This window comes from Siphateles boraxobius, unplaced genomic scaffold, assembly GCF_051911475.1.
Source record: "Siphateles boraxobius isolate OS27281-9 unplaced genomic scaffold, OSU_SipBor_1 130, whole genome shotgun sequence".
Taxonomy (NCBI): domain Eukaryota; kingdom Metazoa; phylum Chordata; class Actinopteri; order Cypriniformes; family Leuciscidae; genus Siphateles; species Siphateles boraxobius.
The window spans coordinates 24,595,212-24,612,777 of record NW_027508734.1 but is presented as its reverse complement, the minus strand read 5'-3'; the positions used below and the strand labels follow the sequence as shown (position 1 = coordinate 24,612,777).

At 38.7% G+C, this 17,566-nt stretch overlaps 1 protein-coding gene across 3 annotated transcripts in view; it reads left to right on the top strand.

The window, feature by feature from the left end:
- Window positions 1-6,917: 6,917 nt before the first annotated feature.
- nfatc3a (nuclear factor of activated T cells 3a) overlaps window positions 6,918-17,566 on the top strand; it is a 105,068-nt gene continuing 94,419 nt past the window's right edge. For 2 of the 3 annotated variants that reach the window (XM_077228887.1, XM_077228885.1), the window contains exon 1: window positions 6,918-7,432. In XM_077228887.1, coding sequence (XP_077085002.1) covers window positions 7,342-7,432 — 91 coding nt within the window. In that variant the 5' untranslated portion in view covers window positions 6,918-7,341. Of the gene's footprint in view, window positions 8,003-17,566 lie in introns of all 3 variants that reach the window. The other variant, XM_077228886.1, reaches the window with a different exon arrangement.

Here is a 17,566-nt window from a genome sequence, read left to right as displayed (position 1 = left end):
GCCCAGGGAAGGTAACGGCTCCAGCAGTCCCGATGATCGTGAAATATGAGCGCAGGTATCTCCCGATCTCCTGTATTTTCCGTGAAGTCTGGCCGTTGGACTGTGGATGGTAACCAGAGGTTAAACTGACTGAAACCCCCAAGAGGTTGAAGGCCTTCCAGACACGGGAAATGAACTGAGGTCCACGGTTAGACACAATGTCTTCAGGTATGCCTAAGTGGCGGAATATTTGATTGAAGAGTGACTCAGCGGTTTCGACGAGTAGACCAGGCAGTGAGTAGACCAGGTAGAGGGATGAGTTTACAGGCTTTGGAGAATCGATCAATTACAACCAGGATGCATGTATGGGAATCTGAAGAAGGTAAGTCGGTTTCGAAGTCCACGCCGAGATGAGACTAAGGCCTTGTGGGCACTGGAAGTGGTACTAGTTTTCCCTCCGGTAGGCGACGAGGAACCTTGGCCATGGCACAGACTGAGCAGCCCCTTACGTACCGGGAGACATCCTGGGTCATATCGGGCCACCAGTAGTGTTGTTGGATGAGCGAGAGGGTTTGTTGGCTGCCTGGGTGTCCAGAGCCCGGAGATGTATGGACTGAGTACATGAGGGACAGACGCAGACGAGTGGGAACGTAGGTCCGTCCCTCACAACCTCCCGGCGGGGCAGGTTCTGATCGTGTAGCATCGGCGATGTGGCCATCAAGGCTTCACTGTATGGGACTGACAACCAAGGCTGGAGGGATAAGGGTTCCGGGTTGAAGGTGATGGTATCAGGTTGGTATAGGCGAGAAAGAGAGTCGGCCTTGAGATTCTTGTCTCCTGGGCGGTAGGTAACCTTGAAATTGAATCGGGTGAAGAATAGTGACCAGCGGGCTTGACGGGTGTTGAGTCTCTTTGCATCTCGGAGGTATTCTAGATTGCGGTGATCGGTGATGACGTCGAATGGATGTTTTGCTCCCTCCAGCCAGTGTCTCCACTCCTCCAGGGCGAGTTTAATAGCCAGCAGTTCTCGGTTGCCGATGTCATAGTTCTGCTCCGCTGGGGACAGCTTTTTGGAGAAGAAAGCACATGGATGGAGTCGGAGTGGTGTCCCCTGCCGTTGCGAGAGAACCGCTCCTACCCCGGTGGTGGAGGCGTCCACCTCGACGAGAAACGGTAGATCAGGATTGGGATGGACTAGGGTAGAAGCGGAACTGAAAGAGGCTTTGTACTTCTCGAATGCGAGGGTGGCTTCAGTGGTCCAGGACAGAGACTTGGCCCCTTTCTTTAGAAGTGAAGTGATACGTGCACTGATTTGACTGAATCCTTTGATGAAACGGCGATTTAAAAGCTGGATGAGACTCTCAAGCCGATGACATCGTCATAAATGGCCAGCTGTAAACGAATCTCCGGATTTAATCCATGTCGGTAAGCTGTTATAAGCGCCGACTCATTCCATCCGCTGGCGGCCGCCAGGGTGCGAAACTGTAAGGCATATGATGAAACAACAGATTTACCTTGTCTTAACCGGAACAGTTGATCCTGCACTGAGAGAGCGTTGGTGGTTTGGGAAAACACTTCCCGGAAGTGTCCTGTGAAGGTGGAGAAAGATCGCGTATCGGGGCCGTGATCCTCCCATAGAGCATGTGCCCAGAGAAGGGCTCGACCAGTGAGGAGGGAAATGACAAACGACACTTTAGCTCTGTCGGTGGGGAATTGAGATGGATTCATTTCCATAAAGAGCTCGCACCGCTGCACTCCCCCTCCTCGCCTGAGAAGGGCGCCGGAGGGGCCATGGGACATACAGAGGCAGATGAAGAAGAACTGGTGATGGATGGTGATGGGTTGTGATGAACCAGGACGGTTATCGGGGGTGAATCTTCCTCTCCACCGTGATCAGCCGGTTCGTGCATAGTGGTCTGGTCTTCTGTCACAAATCAGAATGACACAAACAGGTAAAGTTAACAAGAGGTTTATTTGAATGCACTCGGGGACAGATACGGCAAGTGAGTAGCAGGTTTGAAGTCAGATGAATATATGGGTGGTAGCGTTATGGTTGTTTAAGTCTCTTATCTGATGCAGGTAGTAGACGATCTGGTTGAAGGATGATGGAAGACTGGCTGAAGAAGGACCGGACTGGAGAAGAGTACTGGATCGAGGTAGCAGACGGGTAAGTATCACAGCAGGTAGGTAAACAGCAGGTTGGAAGGGTTTCTTAATAGAGAGTCTGGTTTGTCGTGTGGATAGACGAGACCAGACAACTGGGAAGGTGAACTGGTGTGCCTTTTGAGCAGTGGGTGAAGTGAATGTGGATTGCAGACAGGTGGTGATGACAGGTGTGGATGATTAGAATCCGGGTGAGGCTGAACGCGTGGGCAGAGTGTAGAAGTCTGGCGCTGAAACTGGTGTATCCGTGACACAACCAGGGTTGTCAATAAGGGTCTTGTAACTCCCCCTGTCGCATCCTTAATTAGTTTTTCAACACAGAGTAAGACACATTGCAAAGAAAACCTTGTTCTGATCGCAAACTTAAGTAGATCTAACGAGTCGAGGAGGATTCTGTTCATGTTAGGACATAGCCAGTGTTCAAGTGTGTACAGAATGCAATTGCATTTACAATCTTTGAAGATTCCTGGAAGTGCACAAACATTTACCAGGTCACTAAGATAAGAATCGTGCTGTAGGCCTTATGAGTAAATGCCAAAAAATAATACAAAAAACCTTTAGCATTTGAATCCATTATTGATATGGGTGAACTTAGTTTAGTTCCTAAAAATGATGGAAAAACCCAACACTGATCCTTAATATTGACCTACGGGAGAAAAGTGTGTAATATACTCAAACCATCATGTAATTCAAAATACCTGACTTATTAATTATTTAAATATTCCAGGGGAGAGAACAGGGTAGGGTGTTTATGATTCACATTTTAGCCATATTTCTTTTTAAACAGAATAGTCCAACAGAGGGCAGCATGCATCAGTTGAAGATAGTGTTTCAAGATCGAAGGCTTTGTTCAGGACACTATATTTCATTAACTTTGTACTGTACATATTTGAAGTCTACATTAAAAGCAACGGTTTCGAGACATTCCAGTTTTTTATTTTTTTATTTTGTTCAGTCAGTTTGCTCTCTAAATCAGATTTTAAAAAATGTGTCTATCTGGGACGAAAATAAGAACTAAGCTAAATAGTATGTTCAGAAAATATAAACTCTTTGATTTTTAAACTTATAAGTTTTTTAAATATATGTTATTTGGAAAGAAAGCTTGTTAAATTATATATATATATATATATATATATATATATATATATATATATATATATATATATATATATATTACTGTAATATTATTATTCCTAAACAGCTCAATCTGATAAAAAAAAATACTTTCGTTTGTTCTACATCAGGTTTGGATTATAAAATCACCATTGTTACTATTATTTATGAATTATATTTTCCATAGGAGAATAAAAACTAATGTGCACAGAAATTAAACAAATCAAAATGTATTTAAAGAAATCTTATTTTGGACTTCAAACCTAATGCATGCTTTTGTTTATCCAGTGATTTTGAAACAATGCATATTTGCACATGACAAGCAGAAAACACATTACCAAAACACCAATCCTTGAAAAGAAAACTAGTTTTGAACCGGATTTGTGTGAGAGTAGAAAGTTCTCTTTCTTCTTAACTGTCTTTACGAGAACACAGTATCAAAAACCACATCGTCCCCCTCCTACACAATCCACGGATACCATGTTCTCTATCTTCCTCCCACAAAGGTCATCAGAGATGAAGAAAAACACAGGTATTCTGAATAGTAAACAATGAGTTTGGCAGGATCATTTCAACAGTGTGAGCATTTGTTTGCCCTTTACGCTAATATACAATGGTTATGTCTGTGTTCATCTCTGAAATTTTATTTAACAATGAAATAAAGTCAGATGAATCATGATATGCAGTGTTATTCATTCTCATTGAGGCGTCCTTGAACTATCCAGCACTGGGTCCTTTATTGTTATTCTCGTACAAACTTTCAGAATTGTGCAGCTTGCAAAAATGTAGGTTTGTACAGTTTTTGCAAAAGAAAATTGACATTCTGGTTGATTTAGGTTGAAGTTCATAATTACATTAAAAGATGAAAAAGTCTTTAGTAAATGCTATGTATCTGCCACCTGAGACCAGGTTAAGAGCAAAGTGGCTCTGCAACTGATTGTGCTATGCAGACTGCTAATAACAGCCTAACTGATCAAACATGTATTCAATGAAAGTTCTGCATTTAATGTGTAGTTGACATCAAGTAAATAAAGACCACAGGAAATGTGAAATGTGAACATGGCTGTTGATATGGTTTTTACGCCCACATGCGTCAAAGAAAACATTCTTGTTTGGCGGTGTGAATTCCCTGTCACTGATATAAAACTGCTTTGTCCGCACTTTTATGTTTTGTACTTTTTTCCTTTTCTGATATTGTGTTTTTCTTTTAGCCGTAACACAGCACCCTGCTGACTACAGTGCAAAATACAACTAGATCAAGTTATGAGAGGAAAACAAATGATCAACAAATGATGATGTTTATCACTTTGTTTGTGTGTGCGTGTGTGAGTGTGTGTGTATATATATATATATATATATATATATTTACACAAAACTATATCTAACAGGAAAATACATAATACAATTTATAAAATGTATAATATATCACAAAATAATCTCTCGTATGAGACAGTGCTCCTCCTGAATGTGCTTCAACATTAACTTCATGCTACTTTAGAAGACTTCAAACAAAAAAGTCATCATAGGATAATGAGGTAAACAAACACTCCACGACGTTGAGTACTCTGGTTAAGTATTTTTGCTGATGACTTGTGTCATAACACTTTTCCTGTGTTGCATTAAAATGGGAGGACTGAAGTTTGCATTGTGCATTATTTTGTGAGTATGTTTCCATGGGAGAGAAATGTGTGTGTGTGTGTGTGTGTGTTTGTGTGTGTGTGTGTGTGTGTGTGTGTGTGTGTGTGTGTGTGTGTGTGTGTGTGTGTGTGTGTGTGTGTGTGTGTGTGTACTGTAGATGTTAAGGCATATTTTATTTACATAAATTAGAATGGCATCTCTCTAATTTAAAGATTTAGGAAAATAATAGGCTATATCTGTCTGTGGAGTATTGAAATTAAATTCTTTAACAAAACCCAAATCTTAAAGAATATATAGGCTAGTGGCATATAGTTGGGTATAAATGTCTGACACCACATTGATAATCTGGGGTTTAAAATGAATTTAAATGTGGAAATAAACTTATTTTTAATTATTTTGCGAAAATGAAAACAATGTACTTTATGATGTAAAAGAGGAAATATTTAATTTCGGCAATATTTAGATAAAAAATGTGACACTGGACATATTAACTGTCATATTGGACATATTAACTCCAAATAAAATGCCAAATGTTCTGTTTTTCAGTGATACACAACATGCTCTTTGGTACAGCTCACATGATCATCACATTTTTCATAAACGTGTGCAGTTCATGCAGCTTGAGTTCTGCTGTCATTAAAGCAAGGGAGAACAAATACAGAAAAAAATCAGAAATTCAACTTTTGACTCAATTTGTAATGCTGAAATTATAATTTGTAATGTTTTTGTTTATTACTAAATTAGAAAATGATATCCAGAGTTATTTGTAAACCAGGCTGAAGTGCAAATATATATGGTTTATTTAAAGGGGACCTATGCCCCTTTTTACAAGACGTAATATAAGTCCCAGGCGTTCCCAGAATGTGTCTGTGAAGTTTCAGATTAAAATACTTCACAGATAATTTTTGAATGGAAGTACAAGCATGCTGTTTTCATGCATGTATCTTTAAATGCAAATGAGCTGCTGGTCACCACCAAGTTTTCCAGTAGAGGGTGAAGCCTGTACAGCTTTGTGCCTGGCATACTCTGCCGATAGCTAAAACATCAGTTTGGTTTTGATTTTTTATCATCATGAAAGTTTTTGTTATCTGCATACGTTTTTAAGCCATATAAATCTAAACTTCTGATATATGGTTTTCTGAGCTCACACATCCGAAGCACATGCACAGAAAGACTGTCAGACGGCACAGTGAGTATTAAACTAAGTGCATGTGTATATTAGCTTTGTATTAAAGTGAAAGCAGCGTAATATACAGTACCTACTGATATGCTTTTAATATGAATCAAACAACGAAAAAAACAAAACAAAGAAAATCATTCACTGGTCTTGATAACTTTTGTGCTTAAATAAGATTTACATTTCTTAGGCCTACTTGAATGCTGCTGTTAAATGTTCTGGCGAGGAGATAAACATGGCGTGTACAGCTCACTCAGGTGAGGAGCTAAGCTGCAGAGTCCGACAGCAGTCATGGGCAGAGCCTGTGCAATGTGACGTCACACTGCTAGAATCTGCAAACAGCTTGTTCTGAGACACTGCTTATGATTTATGGGGATTAAAAATAAAGGAGTGGGTGGATTTTTACCATTAGGTAATGGTACTCTTTTTTAATAGGGCGTTTGTGTACACACACTGCCGACACATTGAAATTATGTATATTATGAAACTTTATGGTGTAAAATAAGTAAGCAATAAGGTACGAGATACTTTTCTGTATTGTGAACAAGGCACGGATGAAGGGCGTTAGGCAAGACGCAAAGCAGAATTAATTATAAATATTATAATATAATTAAAAGTAATTATTAAATATAATAATATGTTACATTTTATTCCGTTATATTAAATTATTTCAATATTAGAGTTTATATTAATGTCATGTGTATAGTTTATTGCTTTTACAATAAAATGTACTGAAACACGTGGTCTTTGAAAGAGGACTGGTGATTCAACTGCAGCCGTCACAGAAACTACAAGACCCATAAGCCCGCGAAGTTTGTGTATGTGTGTGTGCGTGAGTGAGTGAGTGATTGAGTGCGTGTATATGCGCGTGTGCGCGCGCTCGTGTTGTCTGTCGACTCGCCTGACGTCACCCCTGGAACTGCCCTGTCACGCGCTGTTAGTAAAAGTTGGGATAGGAGCTCGAGCCTCGAAACGAAGAGCAGAAGAGAATTTACGGACGAACTCGACCAACGGTCGCGCTGACGCACAACGCTCACCCGCCTTCACGCCACGGGCAAAAGTTGAAGCCGCTGCGAGTTCGCTGAATCTCCACAGAAGATCGAGCCGTTTGGATTATTCTGAGGGAGAAGCTATAACATTTTCTGCACGGACTTAGAGAAATACAGCACGGAGGAAAAGTTAAAAAGTTTTGCCTTGGATATTTGTCAATGTAGTGAGTTTATTAAAGAGTCGGCGTACATAGACGGGGTGAGCCCGAGCTGTCAAACCCGATGACTACTGCAAACTGCCCCGGGAATGAAGAGCTGGACTTCAGACTGATCTTCGGGGAGGACGGGCAGCAGCCGCCGTTAGGCCCCGCAGGTCAGTGCCTTTTCCTCGGGATACTCTCTCTACTCTTCAGTATAGATTGCTAGCTCATGAATCATGCATCGAAAAAGTGAGGAGGTCGATAGCACATTGAAAACACGCCATCAAAGCAGCGGAGCCGCGCCGTTAACGACAGCACTCGCCGGCTTTTCGCTTTACACCAGCAGCTGCAGTTTTGTTTAGTTTTTTGTGTGGTTGTAAATTCAGCCAATTAAAACGAGAAGCGGCAAGTTTAGGCGGGTGAATGAACAAAAATATAACCAACAAGAACCTGTATACTCTTTCCTGAAGACTTTAAGCCGGTCAAAAAAAAAAAACCCTAGTTAGCCGACTACCTAGACAGCTTTTTTGGGACAACATGATTTGAGACAGAGCCACCACGAATCTGACAGCTGCTGCACAGTGAAATGCTATAAACGTTTCTGTTATCACTTGCTCCTGCCTTCAGTTAGAGCACATGGAAAAAGTTTCAACCCATAAGTTTCCACTAATACTGAACTTACACTGTTTCATCTCTCCATATTTACACCAATACAAACCGTATCTCTGTCACCGACTTTGCAGGTAATACAAATCTATTAAAATGTATGAATATATAAATGAGTCCCTATCACAGTTCATGGCGGTGCATGTTTTTCCTTTTCCAGATGATAAAGATATTTTGTGTGTAGTCCATCTGATGTCAATTATTGTGTTCATCCCTAAAGTCATAAAACTGCTCAAGTTAATATAGCCTCTTTGTTGAAGTATTTTTGCTTTTGTCATTAACGTAATCTACATTGCTATTCAAATATTTCATTAAGCAATATTACATGTCAATCACATTATAAGATTATAACTAAGTGTTACTGTAATAAATGTGAATATTTTCCTAGAAGGATAGTTATTATGCTTTTGCACTATCAAAGTTTTAAGTGTTGTTAAATATATCAGCAAGTGTTTCCACTTAAGGTGGATATTTAATGGATACCTGGGTTTTGATGAATTGATAATCACTTTTTTTTGTTCCTGCCCTCATTATTTTGTATAATAATAATAATGTATAATCAGCAATGCAGATTGTGTCTAGTTTGCTACCACCAGGCATGACATATATGTGTGTCTGTTTGTGTTATTGCCTAATGAAAATAAGTGTGTTAGAAGCAGCAACCCTATCAGCCTCTGTCAGTGTGCTCGAGTGTGTCGTGAAGGAAAGAGATTTGGGTATAGTGAAAGCAGATTGCTTGTGTGTGGGTGGACCCCTGTGTCTGTGTGTGTGTTTTTTTTAGGTTTTTTTATTTTTGCATGTTTTTTTTAAATGTATTGCATGATGATCAGTACATTGCATATGGATATTTCATACAATAGCCAAAAGAGGACTGAGCATTTTATTGTATTTTAAAAGAGCAATCACCATGTTTTGTTTGGGTTTAGGCTAGGTAAAATACTGCATTATTGTGGTGCAGTAACTTTGCTATTTCAAAAACTACTGGAATCAGTGGAAACATCACTGTTGCGCTTTTGTTAATGCACAAAGAGATTTTACATCACACGACCGCCTGATGGTCTGTATGGAAATTGACAGAAGAAAAGAGAAAACCTTTATTTGAGACAGAAGTTGGGAGGATGTATTTGGACTAAATGTTCGAAATTAAAAAAAACTTTGTGCAAGGGGGTTTAAGTTAGTTGCTCTGTATAATTTGGCCTGTATGGATTTGTGCACACGCACGCATACACAGGTTTGATAAGAGATTTGTAAAATAGAATTGGTAGCAAACTGTGTTTATTTTTTTCAGCTATTGTAGTCCACCTTTATCCATAAGAAGTGTGGAGGATTAAGAATAATTTCAAACTGATTTAGCAGAGAATTGAATTGTTCAGGAACTTAAATTTCTATCTTTCCCGTTGTTTTGCATATAGCCTAATTGGCACCTATTGACTATAGGAATAATTTAATAGTTAATTTTACTAGAAAAAGCAATCCCCTCCCCCCAATGTCTGTGTATCTATATGCGCTCGGTGTCATATCTGAATAAAACAATTTTTTTTTTTTTTATAAAATTACAATAGTTTATAGTTGTTGAACAGGTTTTATCCCAAGGTATGTAGGTGTCCGCTCATGCAAGAAGTCATCAGGATTTTAATGTAGCTAAAGGGCAGGGCTGTTGTTACTATACACAGTCACTCATCTGTGTTTTCTGTGCCTCTGGTTGTTTTTAGACAAATATAACTATAGTCTTGTATTTGTTAATAAAGCTGAGACGGTTGAATTAGGTCAGGTCTCTCTTTGTAAGATGTCACAATATAATCACATCCGATTAAATTTTGATGACTAATTTTGTATTTATTGTTTGGCTGCCATGGTTTATTTTTAATTTTTATCGTTAACTCATTTTATTGACCAAAAAAACGTAACTCTGAAGCTTTATAAAACATTGAGATTGAGACAATTGAGAACTTTCCAAGCATTAGACATTATGGCCACTTGAAGGTGAAATGCTGATAATTTTAGGCATTCATATTTTTATAGATTCACAGCAAGCTGTAATTTCTGCCGATTTATTTTAAATATATAAATGTTAAAGGTTTATGAATTTTTAGCATGTCCATTTTCAAGCTTAATTACTGTAATTCACCTAAACACAATAGTTAGTATAGGCTAAAGTTAGATAGAGGAGAAAAAACAATAAATGAATGTAAAATGAATTAAACAACGAAGATGATAACACAAATCTGCCTATGCGTGATGTAACGGTAGTGCTGACATTCAGGCAGTGGGTGTAGCATTAGAGAAGTGCACACATGTACTATATGCTCTCTGTCTCACTCAAAATCAGTCACACATCATAACCCTAGTCTCTAACAAATCTGATTTGTTGTTGCTTCTTGTGATAATTGCAGTAACAACAGCAATGCATCAACATTTGTCAGATTCAACCATTCAACCTTTTGAGAAAACTGGCAATAAATATTTTGGGACCAAAATGTTGGTCATTAAATTGTTTAATTTAGACTGTATCTGCCACCCTGTTGCCCGTTCTGTCACATTTTTTCCTTTTTTTCACATGTAATCGATTTTGTCTTTTTAGTTTATAAATCGAAAAAAGACGCTATTTTCTTCTGGAAACAAACTTTGTTGCATTATTTTCCTGTTATCTCTGTAAAGCTGTTTTGAAACAATCCGTATTGTAAAAATGTGACTTGACTTGACCTGGCTATTATATTTATGTACTTTTTTTTTGTTAAAAATAATCAGACAACTTAGTCAAATACAGTTCCTAAGTTTTGTTAACAGGGTTAATCACACTCAATAAAACTCTAGTTCTGATAGTTCTCTGTGTTGTTTCGTCCAAAGTGAAATCTCACAGTATTTCACTTTGCCCTTCTAGTCAAGTCTGCTCGTTTGGTTAATCTGTGAATATTTGCATAGTGGCCATCGTCACCTTGAATGTCCCACCCCAGATGAATATGAGTAGCCTACTTGCCTACATGAGGCAACTTTTAATTTGAACTTTTCTGTGCAGTTTTTCCAAACATAACCGGATGTGACATGGCAATACATTTATTATTGTGAGCAGAAAAGTAGAAACCATACGATTTTAATTGAATATTAAATTATTTAATTGTTATTTATTTGTTATTAATTATTATAAGTAATTTTTTTTAAAAATAATTAAGTTTCATTTTAACAAAAAAATAAAAGATTTCGACTAAATGAACACCTTTTTCTTTCGCAGTAATTTCATATCATGTTACTGAATCCAAACCACAATTTCTTGATCAGGCTCCAGACTGCAGATTTTGTGACTTTTTTTCTTGCTGGTGCAAGTACATTTTGTTAGATATTGCACTGTTAAGAGCTGCCATTTCTGTTGCATATTTAAAACAAACAGACAAAACCGTGCTTCTTGTTTAAGATGCGCGGACCGTTTATCAGCTAGGATCAATAATAGACAGCGCAACCTCAGAACAGGTTTACTCGATCACGCAACACTGACTACGTTTACATGCAGCCAATTACCCGTTCAAAACCGGGATATTAGCAATAACCCGGTCGCGAACGGCCATGTAAACACCGGCAAAAACCCGAATATGCTCATATCCCGGATTTTAAAAACCGGGATATTATACCTGGGGTACCCCTTTTCTAACCCGAATTTTTGGTCATGTAAACGCGCATCGGCATATCCCCATAGTGATGTGTGTTCTGCGCATGTTCTATTCGCAAGGAATCTTGGTCTTTTGAGTAGAGAAACTTCTGGGCTCATACAAAACCCCGCGTGCAGTATACCGGAAGTAAACATGGCGAGACGCAGCACAGCATACTTTTGGAGCGAGGTCAGTAACGTTACCAGCACCAAAGCGCAAACAAAGGCGATCGCTATCTGCCCCGAACTATTCATTATCCGCGTGCTGCTGTTGTTGTTGTCTTTGGATACAGGAAGAAGAATCGGAAATGACGCATATTGCGTGTTAAGGTTGTCCGTACTTCCAGATGCTAGCCGCGCGTCGCGTTTACATTGGGATATTGCAATTCCATGTATACAGGAGTAACTCTCTCTGCTCACGCATGTAAACGGGTAATCCCTAATGTTTCAGAAACCCGAATAGTGACCTTAACCCGACCATAACCCGAAATTTGGCTGCATGTAAACGTAGTCACTGTTACCACACAGCACTGGAAGATTCAGTGAGAAAGCGTTTGAATACGCCGCAGCATTAATAGGCTAATCGACTGATTAATCGGTTTTGCCGGCCAATGGTTTTTCCGATTTCCGTCCGTTGCTGGAGCTGCTGAGAAGGGTGCGCTATCATTATACATTACGAGAGCGCCCTCTAGAGGCAAAATATAAACAACCACTTAGGGCTGGGCGATAAATCGATTTTATCGATTAACTCGAATGTGTAGTTTACGCCGATTTTTTTGAATGAAAATCGGTTTTCTCTTTAACAACCGCCGACGCTCCCCTCTGGGTTCCCGTAGTTCCGACCGGGCTCAGCGCTTGCCATGATAGAGATACACAAACAACATTGCAAATGAGCAAGACCGCGGCAACAGAGGCACACCCGCCGAAAACATACAAGCTGAATCTGCAGGGCCAACAACTCTCACGAATTCACTGTGAGAGACGCACTTTTGTCACTTTTTATACGCTCTCACGCCACACATCCCTTTTCTCACGCAGAGAAAAATCGCTAAGCAAAGAGGACACTGACACCGACAGACAAGACAGAGCAGGTTACTGTTGAAACAGATTCTCAGCTCTCAGATTCTGTCAATTTTATTACAAAATTCAAACAATAAACACCGTTTTGGCGCTTGTAAATGTGACGTGAAAGAACGCTGACAGATCTCAGTTCAAGCGGCACGTGAACCGAACATCTGTTACTCTTTACTACCAACTTACCGAGATTTAATAAAATCGATCGATCAGTGTTTTTCAACCGCGGAAAGATGTCCACAAAACAGCTGGAGAACAACATATGCCACGTAACGCTACATTTACCTCAGGAATCCCTTTTAATGACCCATAGCACGCATGTGGACTTAAAATAATTGCTATAGAGAGGAGTATTTTGCTAAATATGATAACTAAATTACACATTCATTATATTTTTACCTATATCATTAAAATAGTATAACGTTGTTATTATAAAAAACGCATTATATTTAATTTGAGTTAGTTTTAACCTTTAATAATACCAGCTGACAGGGCTCTCTGTATGTTTACAGCATTAGGGTGAATTTCTTTCTTTTTTTAGAACAATTAACAACACATAACGTATCTACCATACCTAATATTTATCCAAACGAATTGATATTGAATCAAGATCAGAATCAATTCACAAGAATTGAATTGAAATTGTGAAATTTGTGTTAAGCAATAATAAAAACACTAATACCAGTCATAATGTTTACATGGTTAAATAACTTAATAAAATTGTTTAGTTACCAAATAATTTGACAATCACAATACACTCATTGTGATGCAAGTTTTTTGTTTTTTTACACATCCCCCCAATCCCAATCCACCCATTTTATTTTATGTTACATTTTCAATGTTTTCAAAGACAGGGCCTGTCCTCTTGTCTTTTTGGCTTGTTGTTTCCGATTGTACTTTAATCCAGATCAAATCCCAGAAGGGAATATTAAAACAAAATAAAGTTAAAACTTGTTTTGAACAATTTCTTTGTAATCTGCAGATTGATTTTAAGTAGGGAGAGAAAAAAAATCGATTTAAATCGTAAATCGGATTTTTTGTGAAAAAACCGGGGATTTTTTTTTTAGGCCATATCGCCCAGCCCTACAACCACTGATGCTTCGTGGTGTTTGTTTTGACACATGAGGCTGCACGCTGCACAGAGTGGAACAGTACGTATACACTGCACGTTTTCATATTATTATAAATAATACATTTTGTTGACTAGATGCTGCATTAGTAGAGAACAGCAGTAGGTTTGCCGTCGAGGCTGAGAGGATGCTATAACATTAATAGCCTACCTCAAGCTGTTAAAATAATGTGACAAAAACACACGTAACTCCAACACAAATGTTTGTCACGATTGTTATCATACTTGCATTAGTTCATATCCAGCTGGTCGTTTTTCGTGATACAGCGAAGTTGCATATTTACAGCTGACATGAGAAAGCTAATTGATATGTTCATACAGCTGAGAAAAACATATAAACAAATCAGAAACGCATCCTATTTTGGTTCTTTTTTTAGTGTCGTACTACAGATTTTGTTATTTTGATTGCATATTCATCAAGCAAATAAAGTGAGAGAGTATTACATGCGTGTCAGGGTTCTGTCTCTTCTGTCTAGTCTATTTCTTGGTTTTGTCACTCCTGTTTTGTCTTGTCTGTGTGCCTTGTTTCATGTACTTTCAAGTCATGTTTTGTCTTGTGCTTTGTTGTGTTGCATGCAGCTTGTGTTTATCACTGGCTGCGTGCTTTCATGTTTTCATGTTTTGTGTGAACAGATGGCTTATGAGTGTTCTCATTGACTGCGTGTTCATGTCTCGTTTCGTGTTAGCACATGGCTTGTGATTTGTTTTACTTGCCTTGTGCTTGTGTTTTAGTCATGTCTGGTGTGAGCACATGGCTTGTCATGTATGTTTCCCTGTGCCATGTGCTCTCCTGCCATTGTCTAACCCCGCCCAACTTGTTACCTGATTATTGATTGATTTGCCCCACCTGTACTCCCTCGTTACCTCCTTTGTTTGCTCTCCCTATTTATTCTCCTTGTGTTTGCAGTCCTGTGCTGGTTCGTCGTCATATGTACACTGTGTGTTTCACTGCTGTGTGCTTCTTTCAAGTCAAGTCTGTCTTGTTTTCCCCCTCGGGGTAGTTTTTGTTGTATGTTTTGTTTTATTTTATTATCATTAAAAGCCCATAAACTCTGCACCTGAGTCCTTGCTCCTTTCACCACCCCCGCACCTGACACATGTGTCTAATTTCAATACTGTGGCCTTTGTATAGATATTTAAAGATGAACATCTTTAAGCATGATTATTTGGATTTATATGAAATGCTAACAGTACAATAAGAGTCAATTTGTAACATTAAATAAGGTTAATAAAAGTATTGGTCATTGTTAATTTCAACATTTACTAATACATTTTTACATTTTATAGTTGCAACATTAGTTAATACACTATGAACTAATATATTAATATAGGTGAAACTCGAAAAATTTGAATATCGTGCAAAAGTTATAATTGTGATTCAAAATCTCAGAAAATTAGAATAATACAATTAAAAAAAAGGATTTTAAATACAGATATGTCGGCACTCTGAAAAGTATAATCATGCATATGTATATAGTTATACTAAATATATTAGTTTCACCTTTATTACTGATATACACAAACTTTTGCACGATTTTCAAATTTTTGAGTTTCACCTGTATATTACTAATAATATATCTATATTTAAGAAGTATGGTACATTTTCATGGTTCAGTGCTTTTTAAAAAAATTGATTGAAAGTACAAACACTATTTTATGGGTTATGTTTGTTTCCATTCAGTATCCATTTTAAAGACTATGGGTTGATTAATCGTTATTGTCCAGCGTGGTCCAACCAATTATCGTTATCGGTAAAAATCCTCTAATAACATCACTGCGAGATCTATTGAGAAGAATTAAAATTTGCCGCAGAATTCTCGTTATAAACCATTTCAGATCAAAGAGCACTGACGTGGATCCCAGGAGAATCATGAACAAACATTCACTGTTGATTTAATGTAGTAACACTGTAATCATGGTATTTTGGCAGAATACCAAGCTATTTAAGCTCTAAATATTATCCAATTTAAATGTTATTTTTAATAGCATGACCAAAATAAAAAAAATAAAAAATATTAGGAAAATATAATAAAAATTAAGTTTTACTGTTGTTAATAAAAGTCACTTTTTTTTTTACAAGCTCAGTGCTTTACTGTCAAATGTGCATTTCCAAAAATTAAAAGTAGTATTATCAGTTACTAGCAAGTATTATAGTTACTATTAGTCTCTGTAAAACCATGATTAAACTACCTCTATAATAAAAATACTCCCACATCCCAGTGCTACCAAATCAGGTGCTGGTACCACCATTTGTAGAACTTAGTTCTAATGTTAGTCCATTAAACCAAATGTTAAGGGGGTCGCACACCGGACGAGAAGCGCAGCGCCGTGTCGCGTCTAGGACAACTCGAGGTATCGCACACCGGACGCGCACTTTCTCACTTTATGGCCAGCAATATTGTTATGTTTAAGGACATCATGGAATAAGATAATGTCTGTACTATGTAATGATTATACTGTACAATTAAATACAATTGTTGCTAAGTCTGCAGTCTGAACACACTTTACCTCAGAGCGTCCGTTAATTGAATGAATTGAGAATCTCGTCTGAAAATCCGATAACATCAGCAATTTTCATTCAAGCAGCTGATTTCTGTAAATGAATGTAAAACTAAATGTATATTGCAGCACAGGGTGAAGTCAAATACATTAACGACAATTTGAGACAAATAAATGTAAATTTAATATAAAACTATGTAAATGGCGATCTGTGGTGCGGCAGGGTTTTGAACAAGGTCCTGAGCCGTAGCTGGGCGCCGCGGACAGACGCCGAATGGCGCCGCCGGTGTGTGTACACTCATAGAGAATAATGTGTTCGAATTTTAAAGACATGGCCCTGCTTGACACGACGTTGCGCTTCTCATCCGGTGTGCGACCCCCTTTAGTCTGGAGCCCTGTTGATGTTTAGAGATTATAAAATATTAGAACACAAACTCTCATATTTATGAAAACTGTCTTACTTGCTTTGTACTATTATGTTATGCTATCTCAAATTCTTAGTCTCAAAAATCTAAACTATTTTATGCCCTCAGATTGAAGGCTTTGTCCCTTGTTTCTAAGACAGAGGTTGAGTGTGCAGTAAAAGTGGCCTCTTCCATTGTAGAGGTGGCAGTAGTAGGGCAGAAGGTGCTCTCTCAGGGCTGGGTAAAGTCAGATAGTGTGGAGCTGTCTGGCGTAGTGCCCAGGCAAAGCATGTGGTCTTCAGATGGCAGTGGAATTCAAGGGGAGGGGCACAAGACCCTCCTGCCTAGACAGAAACAGAAAAGGGGGTTGAGTCTTTCTCTGTCTCTTCATCTTTTCCATTAATAGTTGGCCCAAAATGCCACCTGTAAGTGTGTGTGTTTTGTTTACTTTTATGATAGACCTTTGTATTAATCTTCTTACGGTCATCAGGCTCTGAAAAACCAGGTTGACAGAGTGCATAAGTACCAGTCTAGAGGTATTTTTAGGAGTGGGTAGTTAAATGTCGGTGAAGAAAAAGCGGGGTGTGCAGTGTTTAGCGTCTGCTAGCATGCATCTGCTCATCTGGCTGGCTGTCTGTCTCAGTCGTGGGAAAGACTGAAATTACATCGCTCTCAGGGTGGGTTATTTTAAGCCACAGCAAAATTGGTAGAGGGCAATACTGCAGGTTCGCTAGTCCCGTCAGAGGAGAACTGCCCCCTCGGCCAGCAAGTGCCACCGGACAAATCGCCACAGCTTTCAGCCCTGCACCGCCTCACGCTGTGTGTGCCGAGCAGCAGAGAAGTGTTAAAATGCTGTGTGCTACGTCCCCAGGTGAGGCCGCAGACTCAGGTGTAT